Raw genomic sequence first — 27,337 nt, 5'->3', positions numbered from 1 at the left:
CTCTACTCTTTGTGAGATGTGATGGGGCTGAGGGGTCCCTGCTCTCGGTACAAACCAAGGAGGCCAGAACCTCCCCAGCCTTGACTCACTGCTGGGCTTACAGTACAGGCTAGGGGGACACACACTGGACCCTGGACCTGGGTGTCTGGTGTCCTGGGCTAAGAGTGTGAATTGGATAGAAGAGGTCACTCAGCTAGTCCTTCACCCACTGCCCAGGCTCCTGAACCCCGTTAGCTGAATGTGCTGGGGCTGCAAGTGACTGTGGGGTGGGCCCTGCCTAGTGGGGCTCAGCCTGTGCAGCAGCAGACACGTACCAGCTCACACGGGCTGTCAGGAGTCCCCAGGTGGCCTCAGCACAGTGCCCAGGTGCGCGGACATGCACACGCACCTGTGAGTAAGCCTTCACCCAGCAGAGCTCAGGGTCCCTGCCCCCACCCCTCATCATGCCCTGAAGTTCTGAGTTTTATCAAAGAAGGAAGCAGTTTCCTCACAAGCTAGGGCTGCATGGGATTGAGGGTGAGACTCTCCCAGAAGTCCCCACTGTCATCTCTAGGATGGAGGGGGTCCCTGTCCAGAGCTCCCCATAGCCAAAACTCCGGGTGCACATCTGGTGCCTCCTCCTTGCCCCCACGGTCTGCAGGAGATGTTCTGGGTGCAGAAGCCTTGGCCTTGGGGGTTGTGTGAGAAAGATCAGACACCATTGATTGTCCAGCAGGCCAGACAGACTAGAACCTTCCTGTCCCTTTCCCAGATTGGGAAACTGAGTAGAGGAAGGAGCCCAGGTTGGAACCTAGGTCTCTTGGGGAGAATTTGAGTTTCCCTCCAACCCACAAGGAGGCTCCTGATGTGCACGGAGCAGACTGCCTAGCAGAACCTGGCAGGGCCGGAGAGGGCCCTGCTCCCACCAGGTCACACTGAAGTTTGTGTCGCAGCCTTCATCCCAGGGCTTCCTGGCCTTGACACCCCAACATCCAGGTCAGGACCATCCTATCTACTATGGGGTGTTGAGCAGCATCCCTGGCCTCCACCCACCCGATGCCAGTAGCATTCCCTCCAGTCGTGACAACTAAAAATGACCCCAGACATTGCAGATGTCCCTTGGGGGACAGACTGCTCAGGTGAGCTCCCCTGGTGTGGCCTGAGCATTGAGAGGGGCTGCAGGGGTGCAGGGAGCCAAGGTCAAGCTGAGCCTTTTGTCTGTACCCCACCCCCCATACACAGTGACAGGAGAGTCCCCTCCTAGCCTCTCTAAAGAACTGACCAGCACGCTGGCTGGGGTCGGTGACGTCAGCTTCGACTCTGACAACCAGTTCCCACTGGACGAACTCAAGATTGACCCCTTGACCTTGGACGGACTGCACATGCTCAATGACCCAGACATGGTCCTGGCTGACCCGGCCACTGAAGACACCTTCCGGATGGACCGTCTGTGAGCAGCACGCCCGGCACACTGCCGCCCAGCCCCCGGCTCCGTCACCCCACCGGTCAGTGGTCCCGACGGTGTCTCCCTGAGCCTGGGGACGGCGGCGCTCCGTCCCTCGCAAACGGCCGAGCTTGTGATTCTGAGCTTGCAATGCCGCCAAGCGCCCCTGCCCGCCCATCCCCCCAACCCGGTTGTCCACCTCCCGCGTGAGGCCCTCACGTCGCCCCCGCGGACCCTCCCTGCTCACTTGTCCCCCCTGTAAGATGCGGAAAGCGTGCTGGGCAGGGCCGCCGGGCTCGGGGGGTGGGGCACTGTGCTCTGCGACGCGGTGGGCTGAGGGGCATCTTCCGACTGTTGTCCAGCTCTCACTGCCTTCCTTTATCCCTGGCCCCCCACCCACCCATGCCCCCAGCCCATGGTTAGGTAGTGAGCCAGCCCCACCCTGCCAAAGGGAGAAGGCGCCAGAGAGGGGGGCCGGGCATGAAGCGAAATAAACACTATTTGGACTGCTGTCTTTTATATTTCTGAGCACACACACAGCGCTAGGAGTCCATCCCTTGGAGGTGGGATGCGAACGTGTGAACAGAGCATGCGAAGCAGCTGAATCTTCCCGGGGCCCAGTGGGAAGCCCAGGCCCCGCCTCACTTGCCCCAGCCAGGCCCCTGTGTGGCCACCTTTGCTGTGAAACCCCTGCCCAGGAGGAACAGGCCTGCTTGGGATGCACGTGGAGGCAGGGATTATTTCTGGGGGTTTTGCAACTTGTTTCCATCTTTCTTTCTCTGTACTGTGGTCACTGTTACTATTATTTAAAGAATGGGGTGGGGAGGGGGTGGCCAGGACATTTGTGTTGTGTTTCTTTTTGTTTGTTTCTTTAGTTTTGTATTTACATTTTGGTCGTAGACCAGTAACTGATTCCTTCAAGCCAACACTTGCCTGAGAGCATGTTTTTATTGTAGAAATCTAATGTTATATATATATTTGTAAGCTAACTGGAAGCAGTCTGCTGCCTGCCCAGGTCTGAGCTGCATCTCTGATCTTTTTAGTTTCACCCCATCATCTCAAAACAGAAGGACATAAGATCAGGCAGGGCTGAGTGGGTATGCTGGCGGAAGCTGGCAGCAGTGACCAGAGGTGCCTCTGCTCTGGTCCTATAATAGACACCTGGGAAGGAGCCGTGGCTTTCACCAAGGGTCTCTCAGCCCACCTCTGCCAGGCCCTCCCGAGGTGCCAACCAGTCCTCAGGGCGGGCCTGTCCCAGACCTTGTGGCCGGCAGTAGCTGTGGCCCCTCAGCTCAGAGATGCCCCAGAGACAAGGCCGTCCTCACCACCCCACTCCAGGAACTGACCGACATTCGTTCCTCTGGCCATGCCGCTTGTAGCTCCTCCTGGCAGGCTAGACGTGGAGGCCAAGAGCAGTGTGCATTTTAGCGGTTGGTTTCCAGGTGCTTCTCAAAGTGCCTCGGGAGGCCCAGGTGACCATCCGTCGGGGCTCACTGGCGCGCCGGAGGCCGTCCCTCTACCCTACAGGCCCTGTGAGTGGGTGGTAGGGCTGGCTTTGTGTTCTGTCGGTTGCTTTGGAATAGGAACCTCTGTTTCATTCTCTCCGACATCGCATCTCGCATCTGGAGTTCTTGCTCCTCCACCTGCTGGCCGGGCCGGCACCTCTTGCTTGGTGTGTTTCGGCCTCCGCCGGGGTCTTAGGAGCACCCACCTCTGTCTGTGGGAGCCGGGTTTGATCTCCTTGTTCCCCAGCCAGGTGGTTAGCACTCAGCCAAGCGGCTGGGTGGCCATACATATGGAAAGTCCCCCACCCCCATCCTTGGTCATTTGGCCTCCACTGCTGTTTTGGAGGCTTGGGGACACTGTGTCAGTCCATCCAGTTCAAGGGCCTGTTATGTTTCCATGACGGGGGCTGGGGCGAAGAGTGGGGACTCTTTTTTTTTTTTTTTTTTTTTTTTTTTAAAGAAAACTACATGTACATAGAAGGGTTTGATTACTGTTAGACTTGTATGTAGAACTTTTTAAAAAATGGCCTTAATAAAATAACAAGCAACCTTCCTGGATGCAATTTTCAAACAAGGCACTGGGGTCCCTCTGAGGGTGCCCTGTCAGCCCTCACTTCCCATCTGCTCAGCACTGGATTCTTGGTGCACATGGGCAGGAGAGGAGGGGGTGTTCAGCCCCGTGGCCCATTTCCAGTGTCCCTCGGCCAGGAGCACAGGTGACATTGTATTAACATGGCAGCCTCGGCCCAGGAGGGGCGTAGGTGCAGTGCTTTCCCTGGGGAGGGGGCCCCAGCCAGGAGCCAGCGGCCAGGCATCCTCAAAGCGTTTACTGCCCCCTCCTGGGCCTGGGCAGGACTCTGGGGATTTTGGCTTTTTCTTAAGTAACACTTCTCTACTAAATATTCTTGAATTGCCAAGACCTTTAGAAACAAGACAGCTTAAGGGGAATCAGCCCTTTGACTTGTGACGTGAAAATACTGTGATTTCAGGCAAGCTGCACCATGAGGGGTGAGCCGGGGCCCCTGCATTATGTACATAGACCCGCCGTCTGCGTCCTCGCCCACTTTGGCCGAGCGACCCTCAGCTGTGCAAAAACCTTTTCTCCGGGAGCACGAGCCAACCAGCGTGTCCCCACCTGCCTCAGTTTTACCCTCTGTCCTCTGAGCCCCCAGGGTGGTTGGTGAGTTTGTTACTGCACGAGGCTCACGGGCCAAGGGCGACACTCGGGGTCAGCTTTTCTCTGTGTCCTCCAGAGAAGAGCGATCATGCCCCGCCCTTCAGCGTCACTCCCTAGAGTGCCCAGCACTGACTTGGGGGGGCAGAAGGAGGAGTCTTATGGGGATCCCATCCCTGTCACAGGTACCCTTGGGGACCTCCACCCCTGCTGTGCCCTTACCAGAGGGAAGACAGGCAGTACTATTTGGGGTATCCTGCAGCCTCCTTCTCAATCTCCCCGCAAGCCCTGCTTCCCCCTGACACTTATGGGTGAGAAGGGTCAGGGCCAGTCCCTTGAGGCAGCGTGCCCTGAGACCTTTAGTGGAAAGCTCAGGGAGCAAGTCGACCCTTGAGTAAAATGTGGGGCCCACAGCCAGCAGAATCCTAAAACCAGTCAGGCTACCCTGTGGGGACAAAGCACAGCAGAAGGGACCCTAATGGAGTTGGGTCCAGCCTCCACTGCAGTCCACAGAGCTCCCTGGGACCTGGCCTGCGAGGCTGGAAGGCAAGGGCAGGTGTATATGTGTTTGTGGCACTTTCCCAGCAATGCCTCACGCTAACCTCCAGCCTCCCCACTGGCCTCAGGGCCACCTGCCTGCCCAGTGAGTGTGCACTGGGGATGCAGCCCTGTCTTGGATGCTGGGCTGGGCTTTGCGCCTGGGTGTTCTGACCTACTCATGGGTTTAAGGGGCTGGGTAGGAGAGTCCTGACGTCATGGGTGTGTTTGGTCTGATTTCTTCAGGCAACCAACCTCTGAGGAGGATGGCTAGCCAAGCAGGCCCCATCACGAGGCCTGTTTATCACAGCGGGATGGGCGGGGACGGTTGGATCTGTGCATTCATCCATCAAATGCTGTGAGACCCCCGCCTGGAGGGTGAGAGGCACCTGTCGTCCATTCATCATCCTACTGGCGCAGGTGTCCAGTTTTGGATGGGTGTGCTAGGTGCTGGCTGGTTGCTGTCAGGTGGGACAGGAGTAGGTGTTGCCTGTGGGGGGCTGGGCTGGGCTGGGCTGGGCTGGGCCCATGCAGCAGGGGTGACCCGCTCTGTCCAACTTTCTGGGCCCGATGAGTCCCCATGATCCCCTGTTCCTAGAGGGGGCTCTGTTGACCTGGAGGCCCCCGGAGGGCTCAGGACACCTGGGATGGTGCGTCTGTCGCCAGACCTCCATGTCTTAGCCAACCCTGAGCAAGTTCAGAACCAAACATGCTGCCAAACTCCTGTCCCCAACTGGATTCTGAGCTTTCTGCATTTCCAAAGAAGGCATCCTTACCGCAGGGTGCAGGCTGGGTGTGGTGAGGCCTAGTTGTATCGGGAGACTCCTCCTACCCTATAGCCGCTCCCAGCCCTGACGAAGCAGCAGCAGCACCCTTCACCCTCACTGGGTTCAGTTGGAGCTATAGTAGTCAGAGGCCTCAGGGTACCCCTGGTGTGGGCCTGGGGCACAGGGTACAAGGTTAAGGGTACTTGGTGTCCCTGAGCCTGGTCTACCACCCCTGCAGGTGATGCTTCAGATGAGGGAGCCGTGGCCACCTGAGCACCCCTTGCATGGCCTGAAGAGCTGGGGGGAGACCTGGTGCCCCACCTACCCTGGGAGGCCTGCCGGGGGTGAGTGGGCAGCCAGGTCAGTTTCTGCCCAGGTTCTCCGTGGACCCCGGGCCCCCACCCCTCGGGGGTCTCACAGCATATGATGAGGGGTCCCTGGGACATTTCCTTCTTCAGGCCCTGCCCAGGCAGCTTGGCCTGAGCCAACTCTGTTTTCTGGTTTCCCTCTGCCTTGGGCATCCTGCCTGCATGGGGAACTCCTCATAACCATTGGTGTTCCATAGGCGACAGGCCTCAGACAAGAGCTCTCACCTGGGGGGACCTGCACCCCCAGGCCTGGGCACTAGAGTACTCTCGAAGGCACCCAGGGGCACAAGACCCTTGTGACCTGGGCCTCAGTCCCTTTCTGTCACTGGCTCAGGCTCAAGGGTGTGAGGGCCACAGGCATGTCCCAGGCAGGGTAGGGGCAAGAGCTGAATGTGAGGGTGATGCTAGTCCCAGACTGCTCCTGTGCCCTCCTAGCCAGTGCCCAGCGCTGTCCTGAGGAGCCAGTAACACGTGGGTTACCCCCATCTTGCAGGGTTGTGGTATTTGGGGGCAATCGATGCCCTGACTGTCCCCTCTGACCTCCCGCCAACTGGGACAAGGGGACACAGCTGTGGCATATGCCACCAGACCCTGGGAGGGAGGGCTTTGGCAGCCGGGGTCCACTGGCCCCGCCATGCTCTCTATGGGAAACTGCCCCTCCCCGTCTAGGGGCTGGGCCATACCACTGATATATGCAAACCCGCCAGTCCGAGCCCTGCCCCACCTGTGTCCCTCTTTCCCCAGGCTGGCTCTGCCCCCACCCCACCCCCAGCATGTACATTGTGCTGTAGATGTCCCGTGGGCCGCACGTGTGGGTGCCCACGGTGGGTGGGGGCGGGCGCTCAGGGCGCACTCGGCCGGCCCCTGCCCATCCTCTCTGGCGTGGACGCTATCGTCTTTGTACCTTTGCATCCTTTGTAATGAAACGTAATAAAAATCCAATGTTTTCGTCTTTGCCTCCTCCCCTTTATTCCTGTCCTCTTCTCCCCCCTCAAAGATGAAACATGGGTGTTGAAGGTGTACCAGGCAGGAGCCACACAGGCCACACACACATACACACACACACGCACGAATATGGACACACAGGTGTGAGCTCCTCACACACACACCCCAGGGTCCTGGGGCAGATATTTGAGGGGAGTGGGTGGGATGCAGCAGCAGGCTGCACTGAGTCAGGGCCGACACTCCTGGTCATGCTGCGGGGGCCCCAGCCAGTCAGCCGGAAGTCAGTGGTAGGCCCCCACTCTCCCAAGCCCTGGGTTTGGGGTCCCTGGCCCAGCCTTCGTCAGAGGCTCCACCCTACTATCTCCCCACAGCAGAGACCACAGCTGTCATTCCGCCACACACACACTTTATTTCCTCTCTGAACCCCTCTCCCTTCCTCTCAGGTCTGCTGCCTCTTGGGGCCAGGTGCTGATGGCAGGTCCCACTCCCAGTCCTTAGGCCTGCAGCAGCCGCTGGGCCTCGTAATCCTCCGGGATGGTGTCTGTGGAGAGAGAGTGAGTGGGTGAGAGGGATAAGCCGGGCAGTAGGGACTCCCCATCTTTCCCATCAGGGCCCACTCTTACCATTGCAGCGGTACCGCAGGTTAGCCCAGATGATGTTCTCCTGGGAGAAGCAGAAGACTCCCAAGCGGCCGCCCCGCATGGTTGTATCCAGGACAACATTGCTGTCTGCCACCAGCTCAGGGCCCTCATAGAACCGCACTCTGCAGGGGAGGAGGGAACTGTGATTCGGGGCCCTGGGCCAGGCCCTCCCCTCTGAGAGCTTCAGCCTCCTGCCCTCCTGTCTAGGAGTGGGGGCTGTGTATTCCCTTGCCTGGGCCACACTCGGCGCAGAGGGGGCTCCTGACCTGAGCCTCAGTTTCCCTGCATGAGAGGGTGGACATCTAGGGCCCTGCACACAGTAGGTGCTGAGCATAGTGCCTGGACTTCTGACAGCACAGAGTAGGGACTGAAAAACGGAGTGGGTGAGACCCCCACCTTCCATTGTGTGCTGGGTCCCAGGAGAGGCCAAATAGTTCATTCTTTTTTTAATTAAAAAAAAATGGGGGGGGGGCACCACGTGCAGTGACTTGACGTGGGATCTCAGTTCCTGGGGTGCAGCGGTGAAAGTGCCAAATCCTAGCCACTAGATCACTGGGGAATTCCCGAAGCAGTTAATTCTAACTGCCTGTATCATTCCCACTTTACATATAAGGAGGCCAAGGCTCCCTGGAGCCCCCCTCCCCTTCCCTTAAGAATCAGGATAGAGCAAGGGCTGCTGGCCTTCTGGCAGGGAGCAGGCTTCCCACCTGATGTAGCCCACTTGGGGCCGGTGCTGTAGGAACCAGCGGTAGGATGTCTTGTCCTTCCAGCCCACGTTGCGGGGGTCCTTCCACAGCAGCCGCACCTGTGATGCTGTGTCCCCTGTGTGCCACAGGGCGTTTCGAAGCTGCTCCCCAGGGCCTGTGGAGGACTTCACGGCCTGCCACACCCAGAAAGAGAGGAATGGGGTCAGAGACCACACAGGCCACCAGAGCACCCCAGACATGTGAGGGCCTGTGAATCACAGAGTAGTTGTGGAGGGTCCCCATGTGCCTGGATCACAGAGTAGTTGTGGAGAGTCCCCATGTGCCTGGATGGAAGATCCCCCAGGATGCCTTCTTGGGGACCACATGGAGGTTGGTAGGTAGGTCATGGCAGGGGGAGCAATGGTCTGGGGGCTCATGAGAGGATGTGGGAGTCTGCAGGAGGATTTAGTGACCTGTAGAAAGTTTCGGTTGTCCATGGGGTAAACTGGAATCTAGAGGACCTGGGGAATATTAGGGTTTCAGTGAAATACTGAGGGAGTCTGCAGGAAGATTTGGAACCTGAGGGAAAGTCTAGGGCTCTGTGAGAGGGTTAGGGGCCACAGGCAGGCTGAGGGATCGTGAGAGAGTGTGGGCCTATGGGAGCAAGTGGGAAGATTTACGTGGAAGGACTTTGAGGTCCATAGAATGGTGGGGGTTTGGGGGTGTAGGACTTTGGGGATCTCTGGAAATCTTTGGGGTCTTGGAGATGGCCTTGAGACCAAGGGTTTGGGTGAGGCCCAGCACCTTGAGCTGGATGCCAGGCTCCGCCACGGCGCGGAAGGGGTTTGCCTGCCAGTATGTCTGCTCCATCTGCTTCCACATGACCACATAGAAGCTGGAACTGTCTTGGTAGCCAAAGATGAAACCCGCGTAGTCGTCATCCGTGACTGTGTTCACGTGGAATGTGCCTTCGAAGTCCACGCCATTGAAGGCCGTGTAACCTGAAGAGAGGAAGGGACGGTGGTCCCGCCTCTCCAGAATCCAGAATCCCCGACCCTTGAGCCCAGACCACCCAACTGGGCTCTGCCTTTCAAGAGTCCTGGCTTGATCCTGTCCCACCTCTCCTCTAGCCCTGCCCCCTGAGCCACTCCCTGCATAGCCCGACCCCTCCCCACGTCTCACCCACAGCCAGGCCAGGGTCACTGTTCATCGTCTGCACGATCTCCATCCCCTGGTGGGATTCAAAGGAAGAAGGGCCTTAGGCCAGCCGTGTGGGCCCTCATCTCCCTGTCCCCAGCTTAGGACCCAGTGTGGTGGTCCCGGACTCCCCCTACCTTCCACCTGGGCCCTGCCCCCACCTGGTTGAGCACCACCCAGTTGGGGTCTATTTGCGCGTCGCCCTCTGGGTCCAGCACGACGGTCTGGAAGGCCCTGAAGTCGGTGAGGGTGACCTCAGCATTCTCCGGACACACATCAATCTTGTCTACCACCTTGTCCGCATCAAAGTCCCCTTGGCACGCGTCCCCCACGCCGTCCCCTGCGAGGAGGTAGGAGATTTCCCCCACAGAGAGGTAAAATCAGCTCCAGGCTCTGCTCCAGGCCTGGCCACACCCACACAAGCTACCAGCCACTCCCACACCACGCCTCCAGCTCTGCTCACACTTGCCCTGACCCCACCTTGCCTGCCCCAAACCTCACCCTAGTGGCTCCACACTGGCCCTGTGCCCACCACAGGCCCTGCCCTCTGCCTTACGGTCCACGTCTTCCTGGCCGGGGTTGGGCACCAGGCGGCAGTTGTCCCGACTATCAGGGACCCCATCATTGTCATCATCGTCGTCACAGGCATCACCCTGACCATCGTGGTCTGAGTCTTGTTGGGCGCTGTTAGGCACTGTGGGGCAGTTATCTCGAGAGTCCTGATGCCCATCTCCATCCCTAGAGTGGGTGGGTGGGGCAGAGAGACAATGAGACCTCAGAAAGCTGGGTTGGGGGCTGCCTACCCTGGGTCCCCACCTTAGCCCCCAGATGGCCTCCTTACTTGTCTTGGTCGCTGTCACATGCATCTCCCACAAAGTCGTGGTCCACATCCCTCTGGGTGGGAGAAGGATGCAGGTGTTTACAATCAGAGCAGAAGAATTCAGAAGCCTCCCACCCGCCCACTCAGTTCCAGGGCCAAGGCCTTCCTGACCCCAAGGAATAACCCCCAGGCTGCTCAGACTGGGCTGGAGTCTTGTTAACCAGCCTGGGGCTCACCTCTAGGATCTGACCCGTCTGGGCTCTGGCCTATGCTTACCTGATCTGCATTGCTCTTCTGAGGACAGTTGTCACAGGCATCCCCTATACCATCACCATCACTGTCCTTCTGGTCTGAATTGGGCACCCTGGGGCAGTTGTCCACCGTGTTGCGGATCCCTGTGGGAAGCAGGGACACAGAACAGGATCCCAAGATGGGGACGGGGCCAGGCGGACTTCAGCAGAGCAGGTGCACACCTGGGCCTGAGTCCCACCCCATTTCTGGCTCCCAATAGCTACAAGTTATTCATGCGCAATCCCCAGCCTCATAGAGCCTAAATGAATGGCGGGCGGTGAGGGGACTGGTTTTGTGAATGCACCACCTTGAGCCTCTGCCCCGGTGTAAAAATGGCTCCTCCTGGCCCTACATCCCAGTCTCATGTCTCTGCCCTCTTACTCCCTCCCGGCGTCATCTAACACAGGGACCGCTTTCCTCCCCTCCAAAATTTCCTTCCTTTTCCATTCAGCCTCATGTCCCAGCTTGCATTTTTCTACCTAGCGGAGCCTAGTCCGCGGTCCCTGGCACCCTGGGCGAGCTCAGCTCCCTCCGGCTTCCAAAACCGGCCGAGCCCCGCCCCCAGCCAAGCCCCGCCTCTCCGTGCCTGAGCTTCTCTCTCCTTTCCCCCCTGCCCCAGAGCTTACGGTCGCCGTCTATGTCGTCGTCGCAGGCGTCGCCTCTGCCGTCCTGATCTGTGTCCTTCTGGTCGTCGTTCTTCTGAGACCGGCAGTTGTCGCACGCATCGCCCCACTTGTCGCCATCCGCATTGCGCTGGTCTGGGTTCCGCACCAGCGGGCAGTTGTCCTAGAGGTCAAGGCCGGTTGGGGGATTGGTCAGGCCTGGTGAGGCAAAGGTCAATCCCCAGCCTAGTCCCTCTCCGAGGCCCAGCCTCCTCTGCAGGGGCCCCTCCCCCCACTAGGACCAGGGAGCTCAGCCTCTGAGGCCACGCCCATCACCCAAGACACGCCCCCATCCAGTCTCTCCTGGACCCCCGCTTTTGCCCCACCTGCTCATTGAGGACGCCGTCCCCGTCGGCATCCGGGTCGCAAGCATCTCCGATGCCGTCGCGATCCACGTCCTCCTGCCCTGAGTTGGGCACCGTCACGCAGTTGTCCTACGGGTGGGAGCGGCGGGCATGAGGGGCGTGGTCAGGGAGCCCCGACCGCTCTCCTACCAGGTCACGCCCCCAGACCCCACCCACCTTTCGGCACTGGCGCTCTGAGCAGCGCAGCTTCTCATCCGGAAAGCCGTCCAAGTCTGTGTCCCGGCCACAGAGGATCCCGTTGCCCGCCCAGCCGACAGCGCACTGTGGGTAGGGGAGTGAGTGGGTGCTCTGTCGTGGCTGCACCCCGCACCCCTATCTTACGCCCTTCCTGGGCCGCTCTCACTCACCACGCACGATCGCGATCCATCACGCTCCAGGACGCAGTCGGCCTTCTCGTGGCACGGGCTGGGCGTGCCGTCTGGACAGAAGCGCTGTGAGCGCCTACGGCAGCCTGATGCCTGGTCGCCCACGAAGCCGGGCTGGCACGGACCGCACTGGAAGGAGCCCTGCGCCGGAGCCACAGGTCAGCCCACACCGCCTGAATCTTCGCGCCCAATCCTCCATCTCTCAATCCTTCCCCTCTTCTCCCAGGCCTTACCACGGTATTGACGCATACGGAGTTGGGGACGCAGTTATGCTGCCCGGTCTCACACTCATTAATATCCGTGCAAACCTGGGTGAGAGGGAGCCCAAAGGTCACTGCTCTCAGGCAGATACCCCTAGACGTCCCACCCGGTTCACGCCTTTGAATCCTACTCTCCCCTACATCTTGCTCCCAACCCCGACCGTCCCTGAATCGGACCCTTACTTCCTCTATCCCCCAGACCCGGATCCCCTTCCCTTCGCGTTAGACTGAGGCAGAGAAAAGGCTGCGAGGCCGGAGGTCGAATTTACTCAACAAAACGGCCCTAGCTCCTTCTGGCTCCCCACCCCAACCTCCTACAGCCCTTACCTGCTTGTTGGCCTTGGCAAAGGCCAGCCCCACGCCCTCGTGGGTGGGGCCGCTGTACCCGGGTGGGCAAGCCTCACAGCGGAAGCCTGGACTGGTATTGATGCAGCGGACGCGGGGGAAGCAGGGATGGGCGTTGCACTGCGGGAGGAAGGGCCGCTGAGCGTCAGAGGTGAAGCTGGGTCTCCCAGAGATCAGTGCCTCAAGGCTTATTGGGCTTATCCTTGGGAAGTTCAAGGGCCAACAGCTAGCTCGTGGAGGGGAGGGTGCCATATGTGGCAGAGGCCATAGTCCCAGGCGTCACACATGGCTTTGCCTTGATAGGGGAAGATAGGGGAAGGGACAAGACCAGGAGGGGAGAAGGGCGCGCCTGGAGAGAGTTGTTCCTCGGACCGGGTGGGCTGGGTGCTCAGGGGCGGGGTAAGAAATTTTGAGGGCGGGCGTCCCCAGAGGAGGGGGGAAGTGGTCGTCGGGATGCGCGTGCCCGGCGGCGAGGAGGTCGTTGGGACGCGGGTCCCCCAATGATGGGGCTTGAGACACGCGGCGGTGAGGGGGGTCGTTGAGGCAGACCGCTCCTGGCAATAGGGGAGTCGTCCGGGGGGACGTCACTGGCTACCGAGGAAGTTGATGGGACCGGTGTCTCAGGTGGAGAGGGGGATGGGACGGGTGGGTGTCCCCCATTGGTGGGGAGGTCGTCCGCACTTGCGTCCCTGGAGGTGAGGGGGTCCTCCGGGAGAGCACACTCAGCTGAGGAGGAGGTCGTCGGGGCACTAAGGAGTTGTGGGGGCAAGCGTTGGGGGATCGTTGGGGCGGTGGGGGCGGACGCACCTCGTTGACGTCCGCGCAGTGCGAGCCGTTGCCTGTGAAACCTGCGGGGCAGGGTCCACAGCGCGCGCCACTCGCCGTCTCGGTACAAGCCACTCCCGGGAAGCAGAAGCCGGGCGCGCACTGGCTTAGGGGCCGCACGCTCAGCCTCGGGGTGCGCGCGGGTTGCATCCCTGCCGGGGGGTGGGGGGAGTGTGTGGAGTTGTTCAGGGCCACGTCCAGGGGCGGAGACTATCCAGACCAAGCTCCAGTCCAGGGGCTGGGCCCTGGGGGCGTGGCGAGATCCTGGTGGCTCTGCGACGCTGCCCCGTACAGCGTGCTCAGCCCGTCAGGCTCAACAGTCTGGATCTCTGCGCTCGTGCGTGTTTTGCCTCTCCCTCTGTGACTGTCCACCTCCCAGCATCTCTCGCACGGTTTCTGGCTCTTTTGGGGTCTCCCCCTCCCAAAATCTCTGTCTCCCCTCCTGTTCCTCTCTCTCCATCAATCCAATTTCTCCATCTCTGTCAGTCTCCGTCTTCTCCTCCTCTGTCTCTTTTCCTCCTAGTCTGCCCTTCACTCTGTCTCTGGCTATCTCTTCTCTCTTTCCCGCCGCCCTGTCTCTGCCGCCCCAGCTGCACTCACCGCACGCGTCACACTCCATCACCGTGTTTTTCAGGAACGTGATCTCCTTGACCTTTGGTGCGAGAGGGATGGGGTGTGGTCAGTGGGGCTCCATCCTTTTCCTCCTCTCTCTCATCTCCCCTCTTCCTCTCCCAAACTCCATTGCCGAAGAACACCCACTCTCAGCCCCTCTCCTCCTTCTCTAGGATTCCCTTCCCCCTCACAGACCCCTACCCTCTCCCGCTATCCCTGGGACCCCCCCTTTTCCCTCTTCCTTTTCCATAACCCTGGACCCTCTCCATCTCCGCCAGGACCCCCTTCTCCAGTCCTCCTCCCACTTCCCCACACTCACCTACCTCCAAGACCCCAAGACCCCCTTCTTCTCTTCCAAGCCTTTCTCCGCCCTCCCCTGCACCAACCCCAGCTCGCACCTGCTGCCTCAGCAGCTCCCGCACATCCTGCAGCGCCGCGTTGGTCTCCTGTAGTTCTCGCAGCATCTGCGGGCCCAGGTCTGCACCTGCGCTGACAGGGGGCACTGGTGGGGCGAGGGCGCCCAGGGACCCCCTTCGCCACTCCTCACACCGCCGCCAAAGGGACCCCTGATGCCCACTCTGTTTCTTGAGCCTCCACCACGCTCCCTGCTTTCTTCACCCCGCATGCCCCCAGCGAATAGTCCCTGAGCCCCCAAGGAGACATGACGCCAGGACTCCCGCGAGTCCCGTCCCTTTGGGGGTCGGGGACACAGCGTAGGGGAGGGGGCAGCTTACCCAGCGTTATCTGACCCTGGCCGGATGCGCCGAGGGCCGCCAGGGTGATCAAGAGAACGCGGGCGACGGTGAGAACCATGGCGGCGGCGGGGAGCTGGACGGCGGCTCGCTCTCTTCTGCCCACGAGGCCCGCGCCGCCTATTTATACCAGCGGCGCAGCCGGCCGGCCCCGGGAACGGCCCACCCGGGCGCTGCCCAGCGTCCAGCCGCAAGGTAAACAGATGGCGCTGGCCTCTGCGCTCGAGGCCCCGCCCAGCGCAGCGCAGTTTCCGTAGGGAAACTGAGTCACCAGGAGGCTGTGTAGGGGTCGGTGGGGGCGGGGAATCATGTAGGACCACCCTCCAGCCCTCTCATTCACTTATTTGAGTACCTGTTGCAATGCCAAGACAGGGGCATAGTTGGGAACGAAGCGATCCCCACAGCAGCTCCCCTCAGCTCCCACTTGGAGAAACTGAGTCAAGAGTGGCTAAAGGAGTTCCCCTCGTGGTGCAGTGGTTAATGAATCCGACTAGGAACCATGAGGTTGTGGGTTCGATCCCTGGCCTTGTTCAGCGGGTTAAGGATCTGGCGTTGTGGTGAACTGTGGTGTGGGTCACAGACGAGGCTTGGATCCTGCGCTGCTGTGGCTCTGGCATAGGCCAGCGGCTACAGCGCCGATTAGACCCCTAGCCTGGGAACCTCCATATGCTGTGGGAGCGGCTCAGGTAAAGGAAAAAGAGAAAAAAAAAAAAAAAAAGAGTGGCTAAAGATTAGGACCTATATCCTCCCCCACCTCTTTCTGATCTTCCCTCTCTATGGTTACCTGGCTGGTGGGTAGAGGGTGGAGGCAGCCTGGTTGCTCAGGGCCCAGGAGCCCACTCAGTCTCCAAATCTGTGCAATGGTCTGTGTGTGTTCTTCCCCATCAGAGGGGTAAGCAAATTAAAGGGCTCTGGCTGAAGGAGGTCTGGCTGCAGGAGTGGAGTGGGGGGGTGGGGGGGTGGGGGTGTGTGCCCAGTGCTTCTGTTTGTCGAGACTTTGCCATACCATCTGAGCTCCACTCCAGTTCTGTGGGAACAGCCTGTAATAAAAATAGAAATTACTGCTAATCAGGAAAATCCTTCCAGCCCAGCCTTGCTCTTAAGCTACAAAACACCTCTGTTTTCTGGAATTAACCCTCTCCACTCCTACCCTGCAATGTTTGCAGCCTCTGTTCTATAGATGGGGGAACTGAGGCCCAGCGAGAAGAAGTGACTGGCCTAAGGCCTCTGCCAGGGGCAGGGGTGGGGATGAAGCTAAGGTAGGGTCATTGCCAGATCCGGTCTGGAAGGCTGCAGGGAAGTCACAGAGGGCTTCCTGGAAGAGGCAGCAAGGAAACCTAAAGGAAAGGAGGACTCAGATTAGCAGAGGGAAAAGGTGAGGACAGTACTGGCAGAGGGAAGCATGTGGAGCTTCGAGGTGGGAAAATTTCAGGCACATTCATTGAATGTCCTGTACGGGATGCTTGGGACACAGAGTGAACAAGCCAGATTGGGCCCCTCCCTCGTAGGAACCCCAAGTTGATGGAGAGGCAGCTATGTAATCATCCCAAGGGGCCAGGATTGTGGTGGAGGATGTGCAGGCAGCAGTGGGAACTCAAAGAAGTACCTGGCTCAGGTTGGGGTGAGAGGGGGTGTCAGGGGAGTCAGTCTAGGTGGGCCTCCTAGAGGAGGAGGGAACACCAAGTTAGGACCAGGAAGGTGAGGAGGCCACAGCCAGATAAAGAGATGGTGGAAAGGCATTCTGGGTAGAGGAACAGCATATACAAAGGCCCTGTGACAAAAAGGAGCCTGGTCTGCTGCACAGACTGATCTCAGGGTAGAGAGATCTTCTGGCTCAGGAGAGGTAGTATCACCAATGCTATGGTACTTGGGCTGTCTTCTAAGGGCAATGGGGAGCCACAGAGGATGAGTGAGGAGTGGTGGGTCTGGAGGGGAGGCTGGTAGGAACAGCCAATCTCAGCCCTGGGCACTTCCAGTGAAGCCCGTGCCCTGATTGATGCTTGCGGTGGGGCCATGAGCTCACCTCCTGTTTTCCTTGGCGTCCAGCACACCTGGGGGCCGCTCCCGGCTGGTGCTGGAATTCTTAGGAAAACCACTGCTCCAGTAGGGCCTGTGGGCTTGCGTGTGCCTCATGCAACTGGGACAAGGGCACATGGAAGCCAAGCCCCTGCCACCGTCTGGGCACAGGGCTAGGGTTTGGACACACGTGGCTTTGTTCGTGGCTGGGCCATGAGGACATTCTAGGCAGAGGGACTGGCAAAGCCAGAGGCTCTGAGGATATCCCAGCCTGCAGATCAGACAGCAGATGCCCGGAGATGGGCAGTCTGGTTTCATGCTCCTGCCTCCTGGATCCCATCAGCCCTGAAATCCCCGTTCCCAGGCAGCAGCCCTCTCCTCTCACACACACCTGGGCAGGCTCACGTTACACAATATCACACTCTGGGGTCCTTCTGGCCTTTGTACCTGCAGTTTCCCACCATTCCAGACACCTTCCTCCGTCTCTAAGGTAAGCTCTGATGTCTCCTCCTTCAGGAAGACTTCCCTGCTCTTCCTGGGCAGGACCAAGGGGCTGTTACCTGTGTGACATTCTCCTAGGATCCCTGATAGAGTATTTGTGGCAGAGAAGGGTGGGATGGCCTAACCCAGGGGAACTGGGAGTGTCTGCGTTTTGTTTTTTTCCTCCTAGCCTGGGGGGCGCTGCCATGATTAGTGTAACATTGTTATTATTCCTTATAATTAACATTACATAATTACTAATAATAATCCTTGCTACCACTGTACTTTAGGAGAGACCCAGGAGCCAACATGGCCTGGGTTCCAATGTCAGCCGAGCATAGCCTTGCTCTGTGACCTAGGCCAAGTCACTTGACTTCTCTGTGCCCCAGTTTCCTCGCCTGGAAAGTGGAGGCGATCACTGTTAAGAGGAGTGAATGACATAACCTGCACCCAGTGTCTGGCTTCCGTGTTAGCCTTATTATACAATATGGGACTTATATACTATGTCACTTATACCGCAGATCGTGCTTATTCACATTTTCCTGAGAGAAGGCACGAGACATCTCGAGGTCACACAGCTGGGGTTAGCACGGGGGAAGGCAGAACCCCGAAGGCACTCATCCCTACCCGCCTCTCTGTCTTTGGCCACAGATTCCAGACAAGAAATGCTAGCCCAGGCCCCTCATTAGCTGTGAAGACTCTGCTGCCCGGGACCTCTTGGCCTGAGCCCTTGGCCGGTGCCCCAGCCGGCCCCCCTTCCCACCACGCTAGACCCAGCCGTTCTGGGAGCCTGGCCAGGCTGGGGCAGAGGGGCTGGTGCCTGTGTGATGGGGCCCCTGAGCCCTTCCTGGCAGAGTCCTGCTGGGCCAGGAGACATGTGGGCGCCCCCAGCTTGCCCAGCCGCCTCTCCTTGTGAATCCAGAGGGAAAGTATGTCGGGAAGGCAGCCGCCCTGCCCTGGGCGGGCCCAGCCACAGGCCCTGGGTCTGGGGAATTCATTAGAGCAGCGAGGGAGGCCACTTAGCCACTGTTGCATCCACAGCTGAGGAGCCTGACCCAGCCTGCCTTGGATGGCCCTGCTGAACCCCCCTCTGTGGAAGGACCAAGTGACGGGGAGAGGGGCAAGGGGCCAGAGAGGGTGCCATCCAGGCACTGGAGTCCAGCAGACCCACCCTAACTTGTTCTGTGAACTTCAGTAAGCCCTGCCTTCTCTCCCACCCTCCACTGGCCCCAGCCCTATTGTCATTCTGTCCAGGCTCTCCAAAAGGTTATGATAAAGAAAGAAGAAGGAGTTCCCGTTGTGTCATGGTGCAGCAGAAATGAATCTGACTAGGAACCATGAAGTTGTGGGTTCGATCCTTGGCCTCACTCAGAGCATCAAGGATCCGGTGTTGTCGTGAGCTGTGGTGTAGGTCGCAGGCTGGATCTGCTATTGCTGTGGCTGTGGCGTAGGCCGGCAGCTGTAGCTCCGATTCGACTCCTAGCCTGGGAACCTCCATATGCTGCAGGTGCAGCCCTAAAAGGACAAAAGACAAAAAAAGAAAGAAAGAAAGAAAGAAAGAAAGAAAGAAAGAAAGAAAGAAAGAAAGAAAGAAAGAAAGGAAGGAAGGAAGGAAGGAAGGAAGGAAGGAAGGAAGGAAGGAAGGAAGGAAGGAAAGGAAGGAAGGAAGGAAGAAAATAACAATAAATATGAGATTGCAGTTTTATTAAGTGCCAAATGCTTGAAACTTTGCCACATCACTTTTGTGGGTTTTCCCTTTCTGACCCCTCGCCCCGTAGCCTCAGGGGAGGCAGGAACCCATTATCCTGAGAGGCAGCAGGATACAAGATACAGGCTTGGTCTCTGAGTTTCATAACCCAGCCCTGCAGTGCAGTTTGAGACAAGTTGCTTAACACCTCTGTGCCTCACAAATTTTTCCTTCTTTTTCTTTCTCTCACTTTTTTTTTTTTTTTTGATGCGATGGAAGACACCTTCAAAAGTTTTCTATAATGTAGATTTTTACTTGTCCAGTTTAGAGAATGGCTTGCAGAGTTGCCTCAGGGGAGAAGGGACTTCACTAGGAACTGACTGGACTTGAACAGTGTGGCATTCGGTGGGGCACTGAGGTCTGAAAATGATTTTACACCACCATTATCATCATAATTTTCCAGGGATAACTGTGGCAGGACAAATAACCACGCTGCTCTTTTCTCCTTTCCTTTCTCAATTCGTGAGAGTTTTTTAGGCAACAGCAAAACAAACATGTGTCTGCATTGCAGGGAGAAAGACTGCTCACGGGCTCAATTCAGAAGTTCCCTTCTCACGGAGTTCCTGTTGTGGTGCAGCGGAAAACAATCTGACTAGTAACCATGAGGTTGCGGGTTTGAGCCCTGGCCTCGCTCAGTGGGTTAAGGATCTGGCATTTCTGTGGCTGTGGCATAGGCAGCTGTAGCTCCGATCTGACCTCAGTGTGCCATGGGTGCAGCCCTAAAAAAGAAAAAAAAAAAAAAAGTTCTCTTCTCTTCCTGTCTGTCTCTCTGCCTAATGAAGTGAAATAGAAATGCCTAAAGTTTTTTTGCATTAACAATGGCAGCACTAAAAACCCAAGTGAGGAGTTCCTGCTGGGGTGCAATGGGATCAGTGGTGTCTCTGAAGTGCCAGGATGCAGGTCTGATCCTGGCCTGGCCCAGCAAGTTAAAGGATCTGGTGCAGCAGCTGTGGTGTAGGTCTCAACTGTGGCTCGGATCTGATCCCTGGCCCCGGAACTCTGTATACCTAGGGTAGGCTGAAAGAGAAAAACAACAACAACAACAAAAAACCCAGGTGAAATGCGGACAATAAAAGCCCCAATTTCTTAGGGTCATCATAAGATCAGAATGAATTAGTTCATGAAAAGTGCATTCCGGGAGTTCTCTGGTGGCTCAATAAGTTGGGGATCCAGCATCCTCACTGCTGTGGGTCAGGTTTAATTCCTGGCCCAGGGAATTTCCATGTGCTGTGGGTGTGGCCAAAAATTAAGGGGAGGAGTTCCCGTCGTGGCGCAGTGGTTAATGAATCCAACTAGGAACCATGAGGTTGCAGGTTTGATCTCTGGCCTTGCTCAGTGGGTTAAGGATCCGGCGTTGCCGTGAGCTATGGTGTAGGTTGCAGACGCGGCTTGGATCCTGAGTTGCTGTGGCTCTGGCTTAGGCCGGCGTCTACAGCTCCGATTAGACCCCTAGCCTGGGAACATCCCTGTGTCATGGGAAGCAGCCCTAGAAAAGGCAAAAGAAAAAAAAAATTACAGGGGAGAAAAGTTTTGGTGGTGGTGGTTGTTAACGTCCCCACTCTACAGATGGCCAAACTGATGCTCAGCATGGCAGAGTCGTCTTGTGTCCTTGATTTGTGTACCTGTTGCTCAGAGAGGGAGGGCACACAGCCCTGCCACAGGGATAGGGTGTCCCACCCAGGTTTCTGTGGGTAGGTGGGCAGCAGAGAGCACAGGAACTGGAGCCCTGCCCCCAATTCCTTCTCCCCGATCCCAGTTCATTAACAGGAAGGCCCTTGTTCAGACCAGTGACGGGCTGCCTGGGAGGGAGGCTGAGGGTGGGGTGTGTTTACTCTCTGGCCCGTCTGGCAGCAGAGGCCAGGCGCACCGGCCAGTGGGGGAAGGAGGCTACCAGGCAGGAGGAGCCTCAGCCCCAAAGTGGGAGGACTGCACACAACAGGTGCCAAATAAGTGCTTAGCCATCAATAGGAGGAAATTCAATAACTTTATCCACTGCACGAACATTGACCCCTTGCTGCACAGCCGATGGGACAGAGGTGGCATCGGCCTCTCCGCCCTGTTGTAGGTGGCCTGGGAGGTGGACAGATGCACAAAAACTGCATGGAACCCTTGCTGCATGAAAGCAGAGGCCAGCTGGGCTGTAGGAAACAGAGCCCAGGAGTCAGGAAGATGCTTCTGCAAGGCAGTGCTAGTGGGAGAACTGATCAGGTGAATGAGTTCCAGCTGATGAGGGGTGTCCTGGGCAGAGGGCTAAGCAAAGGTGAAGGTCTGGGGGTGGGGTGTGCCTGACACATGGGAGCTTCAGCAAGGAGGCAGATGTGGCTGGAGCAGAGGGGTGAGAGGACCTGGGGACTATGGAGGCGGAGAGGGTTGGACCACAGATGATGTGGTGATGGGAGCCCTTTGCAGCCAGGTTTGGGCTTTGTGGGCTTCTCCAGCCCCATCCCTTCCTGCCCTTCAGGCCTTTCCTTGGGCTGTGACTGCTGCCTGGTGCATCTTCCCATCTAACATTGCTCACTCCTCCCCATCCCAGCTGGGTTAGAAGCCTCCTCGGACCTCCAGAGTACCTTGAGTATCCTCCATCACAGCTCTGACCACACTGCATGGACACAGATGCATTACATGGCTATGTGGCTGCCTCCTCCATTACACTGAGCCCCACCATGTCTCTAGCATCATGCGTATGTGCGAATAAATGAATGATAGGCAGCTGGATGGATAATGGGTGAGTAGATGGATGGATGGGTGGGTAGACTGGTAGATAGATGAGTGACTGCATGGGTGGGTGGGAGGATGGATGAATGAGTGAGTGGATGGATGGACACACAGCTAGGTGGATGGATGGCTGGATGGACAAAAGGATGGATGGTTAGGTAGATGATTGTTGGCTGGCTGTATCAGGGGATGGTCGGATGGATGGATGGATGAATGGATGGATGGATGAATAGATGGAATGGCTAGATGGGTAGATGGACAAGACAGGCAGATGGTTGGGCAAATGGCTGGATGTGTGGGTGGATAGGTGGCTGAGTGGTGGATAGGAGGATGATAGGCAGATGGATATATTGTAGATGAATGGAAGCGCGGGTGGATGAATGGATGGACACCCGCTAGGAGCCTCTCTAGCTATGTGGCAACCCCATTCAGAGGTTACTGTGAGGAGTCATGAGAGAACGAAGGCGAAGCATAGCAGGTGATTTTGCCCATTCTCTATCCCCTTCGCCCTACATAAGACAAAGGAAGATGAACTGGCATGGCTCATTTTAGCCACGCTGGCAGCCTCTCTCTGTGCCTCCTACTCTCAGGCTTCTCCCCACCTTAGGACCCTTGCACAGGCTGTGACTCCCACCTGGAACATTCTGCCTCCTGCTCTTTACCTGGCTGACTCCTACTTACTCTAATTTTTAAAAAAACTTTTTAGGGCCGCACCTATGGCATATGGAGGTTCCCAGGCTAGGGGTCAAATCAGAGCTGTAGCTGCTGGCCTACACTACAGCCATAGCAACGCCAGATACGAGCCACATCTGTGACCCATGCCACAGCTCACAGCAATGCTGGATCCTTAACCCACTGATCGAGGCCAGGGATTGAACCAGAAACCCCATGGTTCCTAGTTGGATTCGTTTCCACTGCACCCTGACGGGAACTCCAAAAATGTACACTTTTTTATTTTATTTATTTATTTTTGTATTTTTGCCATTTCTTGGGCCGCTGCTGCAGCATATGGAGGTTCCCAGGCTAGAGGTCGAATTGGAGCTGTAGCCGCCGGCCTAAACCAGAGCCACAGCAACTCAGGATCCAAGCCGCTTCTGCAACCTACACCACAGCTCACGGCAATGCCTGATCCTTAACCCACTGAGCAAGGCCAGGGATTGAACCCGCAACCTCACGGTTCCTAGTCAGATTAGTTAACTACTGAGCCATGACAGGAACTCCAAAAATGTACACTTATTTTAAACAATTAATAGAGATACAAAAAATATAGTCCACATGGATGCTCGTCAGATTTGTTTCCACTGAGCCACCATGGGAATTCATTTACCCTAATTTATTTATTTATTTTTTTGTCTTTTTGCCTTATCTAGAGCTGCTCCCGTGGCATATGGAGACTCCCAGGCTAGGGGTCTAATTGGAGCTGTAGCCACTGGCCTATGCCAGAGCCACAGCAACATGGGATCCAAGCCGTGTCTGTGACCTACACCATAGCTCACGGCAGTGCTAGATCCTTAACCCACTGAGCAAGGCCAGGGATTGAACCCGCAACCTCATGGTTTCTAGTCAGATTCGTTAACCACTGCGCCACTACAGGAACTCCTGAATGATGTACTCTTTCCTAGAGCCAGGAAGTTCCATAGCATCCCAGAGGCATAGGACCACAGATCAAGAGGCCACAGAACGGGAGTTCCCATTGAGGCACAGAGGAAATGGATCCGACTAGGAAGCATGAGGTTGCAGGTTCAGTCTCTGGTCTTTATCAGTGGGTTAAGGATCTGGCGTTGCCATGAGCTGTGGTCTAGGTTGCAGATGTGGCTTGGATCCTATGTTGCTGAGGCTGTGGCATAGGCTGGCAGATGGAGCTTTGATTAGACTCCTAGCTTGGGAACCTCCATATGCCGCAGGTGTGGCCCTAAAAAGCAAATAAATAAATAAATAAATAAAAGCCACAGAACTAAGGAATGACAGAGTTGTAGCATCATGGCTTAAGCCACAGGACCACAGCACACTAAAGCCATGAAACTGTGGGATCCTAGGGCCATGGGACCGGAGAGTGCTAAAAGTCACAGACCAGGGTGATGTGGCTACCAGTCAAAAGAAGCACAGACCACGGGATGGCGGAAGTCACAGCAGCCCATGGGGGCTGAGACATGGCACTGTGGAATCCCACATGGGAGGTGCCACAGGATGGAGTCTCAGAGTTGACCCCACCGGAATCAACCCTTTGGCCACATCCTCACCTGTCACCCATCCAGGGAGGCTCCCAGAGGCCACCGGAGCTCTGAGCCTCTCTCCCTGGTCTCCAGGGCGGCCACAGGAGAGAAAGACCACGCCATCACCCATGCCTGGAGCCAGGCAGCTGCCAAACACTCAGTGAATCCCTGTTGCCAGGGCCAAGTGAGGCTGTCCAAGTGCCTGGAAACAGTGCCAGCCTCCGGCCAGGCGCGCCGGGACGCCGAGTGCTCAGCAGCAAGTGGAAAAAGAATCAACGAGTTCCTTCTACATCCATATCCTCTTAAAAGCCAACAGCAACACGGCATGGAGGGGAGGCTGTACCCTGGCTGCATCACCTCCGGATGGCGGTAAACTGGTAAGTTGTCCCCCACCCCCGGGGTAGGCCTCTGCCCACGCCCAGAGTCATAGCCCAGCTCAGATTCCACCAGACACATCCATGTGGTAATGAGCTCTCCCAGCAGACCTGGCAGCACCTGACGCCCAGAATAACCAGTCTGTTTTGGAGAGGGGAAACTGAGGCCCAGAGGTAAAGACCCCTGGCCCAGGACCACAGAGGGCCAGAGGTGGGACTCCAACCAAGGAGCCCTGTTAGATGCTAAGTGTGAGTTTGTCACCACCCAGCCGGGCTTCCTCCTGGGGCCCCAGCTGTTTCTTCCAGATGTGACACAGCATGGAAGGCAGGAATGTGGGCCTTGGCAATTTCTTCTCTTTGCTAAACTCAGAACATCTTGTTCACAGGTCTGCCGTTGGGGACGAAACATGATCATAGTGAGTGCGTACTGGGTCCTGGTATTGCTGGCCTGGAAGAACTTTGCCCTCCTCCCATCTCACAGACGGGAAAGCTAAGGGCCAGGGAGCAGGATTCTGGCCCTCCTGAGACCCCCGATATCTTCAATGAAGGCGGTTCTCGTCATGAAGGGGACATGGGCATGAACAAATGCAGTTGATTTTCTGAAACACCAGGTGACAGGGAGAGAAAGCCCATCTATTCCTTGCTGCCTTACCTTAGCATCAGGGTTGCCTTCAGGCATGGCTGGATCCAGAGCCCAAAAGGATGCCTTCAGGATCTGTGTCTTTCTGTCAGCTGACTTCTTCCTTTTTTAAAAAGTTGTGACAAAACACACATGACATCAAATTTATCATTTCAACCATTTTTTTTGGCCACCCCTGTGGCATGTGGAAGTTCCTAGACCAGATATTGAACCTGCACCACCGTGGTGACCTGAGCTGCGGCAGTGATACCACTAGATCCTTAACCCACTGCACCACAAGGAAACTCCTTAACTATTTTCAAGTGTACAATTCAGTAGTTTTTGTGCATTTGCGATGTCATGCAGCCATCACCTCTATCAAGTTCCAAAACATTTTCATCTTCTCCCAAAAGGAAACCCTATCCCCATCATCAGTCACTTCCCCTCCCCCTCCCCAGCAACCACTAATCTGCTTTCTTTCTCTGTGGATTTGCCTGTTCTAGACTTTTCATATAAATAGATTGATACGACATGTGTCATTTTGCATCTGGCTTCTCTCACTAAGCATGCCTTCCAGGTTCATCCACGTTGCAACGTGTATCAGAGCTTCATTCCTTCTTATGATGAAATAGCATGCCATTGTATGCACATACTACATTTTGTTTATCCATTCACCAGTTTGATGGACATTTGGGTTGTTTCCACCTTTTAGCTCTTGTGAATAATGAATGCTATGAACATGTGCTTGCAGGTTTTTGTTTGAACACCTGTTTTCAATTCTCTTGGGTATATACCTGCAAGTGAAATTGCTGGATCGTATGATGATATGATGAACTATGTTTCACTTTCTGAGGAGCCACCACACTGTTTTCCACAGCCGGCTGCAACATGTGACACTCCCACCAGCAAAGCACAAGGGTTTCGGTTTCACCACATCCTTGCCAACACTTGTTTTTTAGAGTTTATTTTTGATGACGGCCATTCTAGTGAGTGTGAGGTGATGTCTCTTTGTGGTTCTGATTTGCATCTCCCTGATCAGCCTTCTTCCTACTTCTTGGAGTGGCGAAGATGGGTCAGGCTTATGTTTCTCCAGCCCCACGGTCCAGCGGAAACAGAGCACTTGTCCCCTGCTAGGTGCCAAAGAGATCTCAGGGCTGAGGCTCCCTGGCCCACTCAGGTTTCATGCACTTTCTGGAACCAATCACTGTGGTCTGTAAATGGACAGCTTTGATTGGTCAGGCCAGGGGCTTAAAGCATCCTCTTGAGTTGGGGCAGGGGGTCAGCCCCTGCTGGATGCCACCAGATGCAAACAGTGGAGACTGGATCCCCTCCTTGCCTCTGTGAACTTTCTGAATGACAGGATGCTGGATACCACCTGCCTTAATGGAGGTGACCCTGGCATCATGCCAAGCCTCTGTCCTCTGCCTCTGTCCCCAAACATGCATTCAAGGCCCCTCTTCTTACCCTCTGCCTGGGGGAAGGGTGGTGGTCCCAGCTCTGGCCCAGGCTTCCCTGGAAGACTGCCACCAGGGGCAGCTCCAGGCCCAGCCAAGGCCTTTCCTTACTCTGCTGGCCTCTTGACCTCCCCTGGGTACCAGGCAACCTTGAACATCACAAGGAAACTGGCTCTGCCCAGGACGGCTGCCGCCTGCCAGCCTGTTATTTCCAAATGGCTGGCGGGTGGCAGAGGAGCCCACACTCACTGTTTCGTCACCCCATCACTAGTTCCAAGGCTGACGTTCATCTTCCTTGCTCCCCCAGCCCTGCTTCAAGCACCAAAGTGTTGAAATGGGGGAAATACAGAATCGCAGGTAATCATCAAGGTCAGGGCTGCGACCACTACCCAGAGCTAAAAGGGAGGGAGCCGGAGAGCAAACAGAAGCCCAGAGAGGGCAAGACATTTGCTCGGGGCCACACAGTAAATGAGAGGCAGATCTGATTTCAATCTTCACCTTTTTTTAAAAAAATTGTTTTATGGTGTTAAAAACACAAAACATAAAACTTACCATTTGTGGAAGATAATATGAGAAAAAGAATGTGTATATGTGTGTGTGTGTGTGTATGACTGGGTCACTTTGCTGTACAGCAGAAATTGACACTATATTGTAAACCAACCATACTTTAATAAAAAATGTAATGTTGCTGTGGCTGTGGCGTAGGCCGGCAGCTGTAGCTCCGATTGGTTCCTAGCCTGGGAACCTCCAGATGCCTCAGATGCAGCCCTAGAAAAAGACAAAAAAAAAAAAAAATTAAACTTAACCAATAAATAAATAAAAATAAAAAGTAAAAACAAACAAAAAAACTTTCCATCACGGAGTTCCCTGGCAGCCTAGAGATTAAGGAGCCAGTGTTGTTACTGCTGTGGCTCAGGTTCAATCCCTGGCCTGGGAAGTTTTGTATGGCACAGGCACGGTCAAAAGACTCCTCAAAAACTTACCATCTTAAGCAGTGTACATTTCGGTGGCACGAAGTGAGTTCACATTGTTATACAATCACCCCTACCATCCATCTCCAGAGCATTTTCAGCTCAAAAAACCAGAATTCTAGCCCCATTAAGTAACTCCCCATCCCTCCCCCTGCCCCTGACACCTGGCCCTACTTTTTTTTTAGGGCCATACCCTCGGCATGTGGAG

The 27,337-nt window shown here is 56.3% G+C and overlaps 2 protein-coding genes across 2 annotated transcripts in view; one reads left to right on the top strand and one right to left on the bottom strand.

Moving 5' to 3' along the window:
- CRTC1 (CREB regulated transcription coactivator 1) overlaps positions 1-6,726 on the top strand; it is an 87,863-nt gene extending 81,137 nt beyond the window's left edge. Inside the window, 1 exon segment of the mRNA XM_003123525.4 lies at positions 1,222-6,726. Within this exon segment, the coding sequence (XP_003123573.2) occupies positions 1,222-1,433 (212 nt within the window). The 3' untranslated portion in view covers positions 1,434-6,726.
- Positions 7,109-14,651, bottom strand: COMP (cartilage oligomeric matrix protein). The gene is made up of 19 exons (XM_003123527.3): positions 14,523-14,651; positions 14,187-14,272; positions 13,777-13,828; positions 13,159-13,328; positions 12,334-12,471; positions 11,980-12,054; positions 11,729-11,887; positions 11,538-11,642; positions 11,343-11,450; positions 10,981-11,140; positions 10,340-10,458; positions 10,085-10,137; positions 9,800-9,981; positions 9,405-9,583; positions 9,229-9,277; positions 8,851-9,047; positions 8,068-8,240; positions 7,343-7,482; positions 7,109-7,260 (listed from the first exon to the last, which is right to left on the bottom strand). Exons 1-19 carry the CDS (start codon positions 14,599-14,601, stop codon positions 7,214-7,216), a joined length of 2,271 nt encoding a protein of 756 aa, XP_003123575.2. The 5' UTR covers positions 14,602-14,651; the 3' UTR covers positions 7,109-7,213.

This window comes from Sus scrofa, chromosome 2, assembly GCF_000003025.6.
Source record: "Sus scrofa isolate TJ Tabasco breed Duroc chromosome 2, Sscrofa11.1, whole genome shotgun sequence".
NCBI classification, from domain to species: domain Eukaryota; kingdom Metazoa; phylum Chordata; class Mammalia; order Artiodactyla; family Suidae; genus Sus; species Sus scrofa.
The sequence above is the reverse complement of the archived record's forward strand: the minus strand, read 5'-3'. Positions and strand labels throughout refer to the sequence as shown.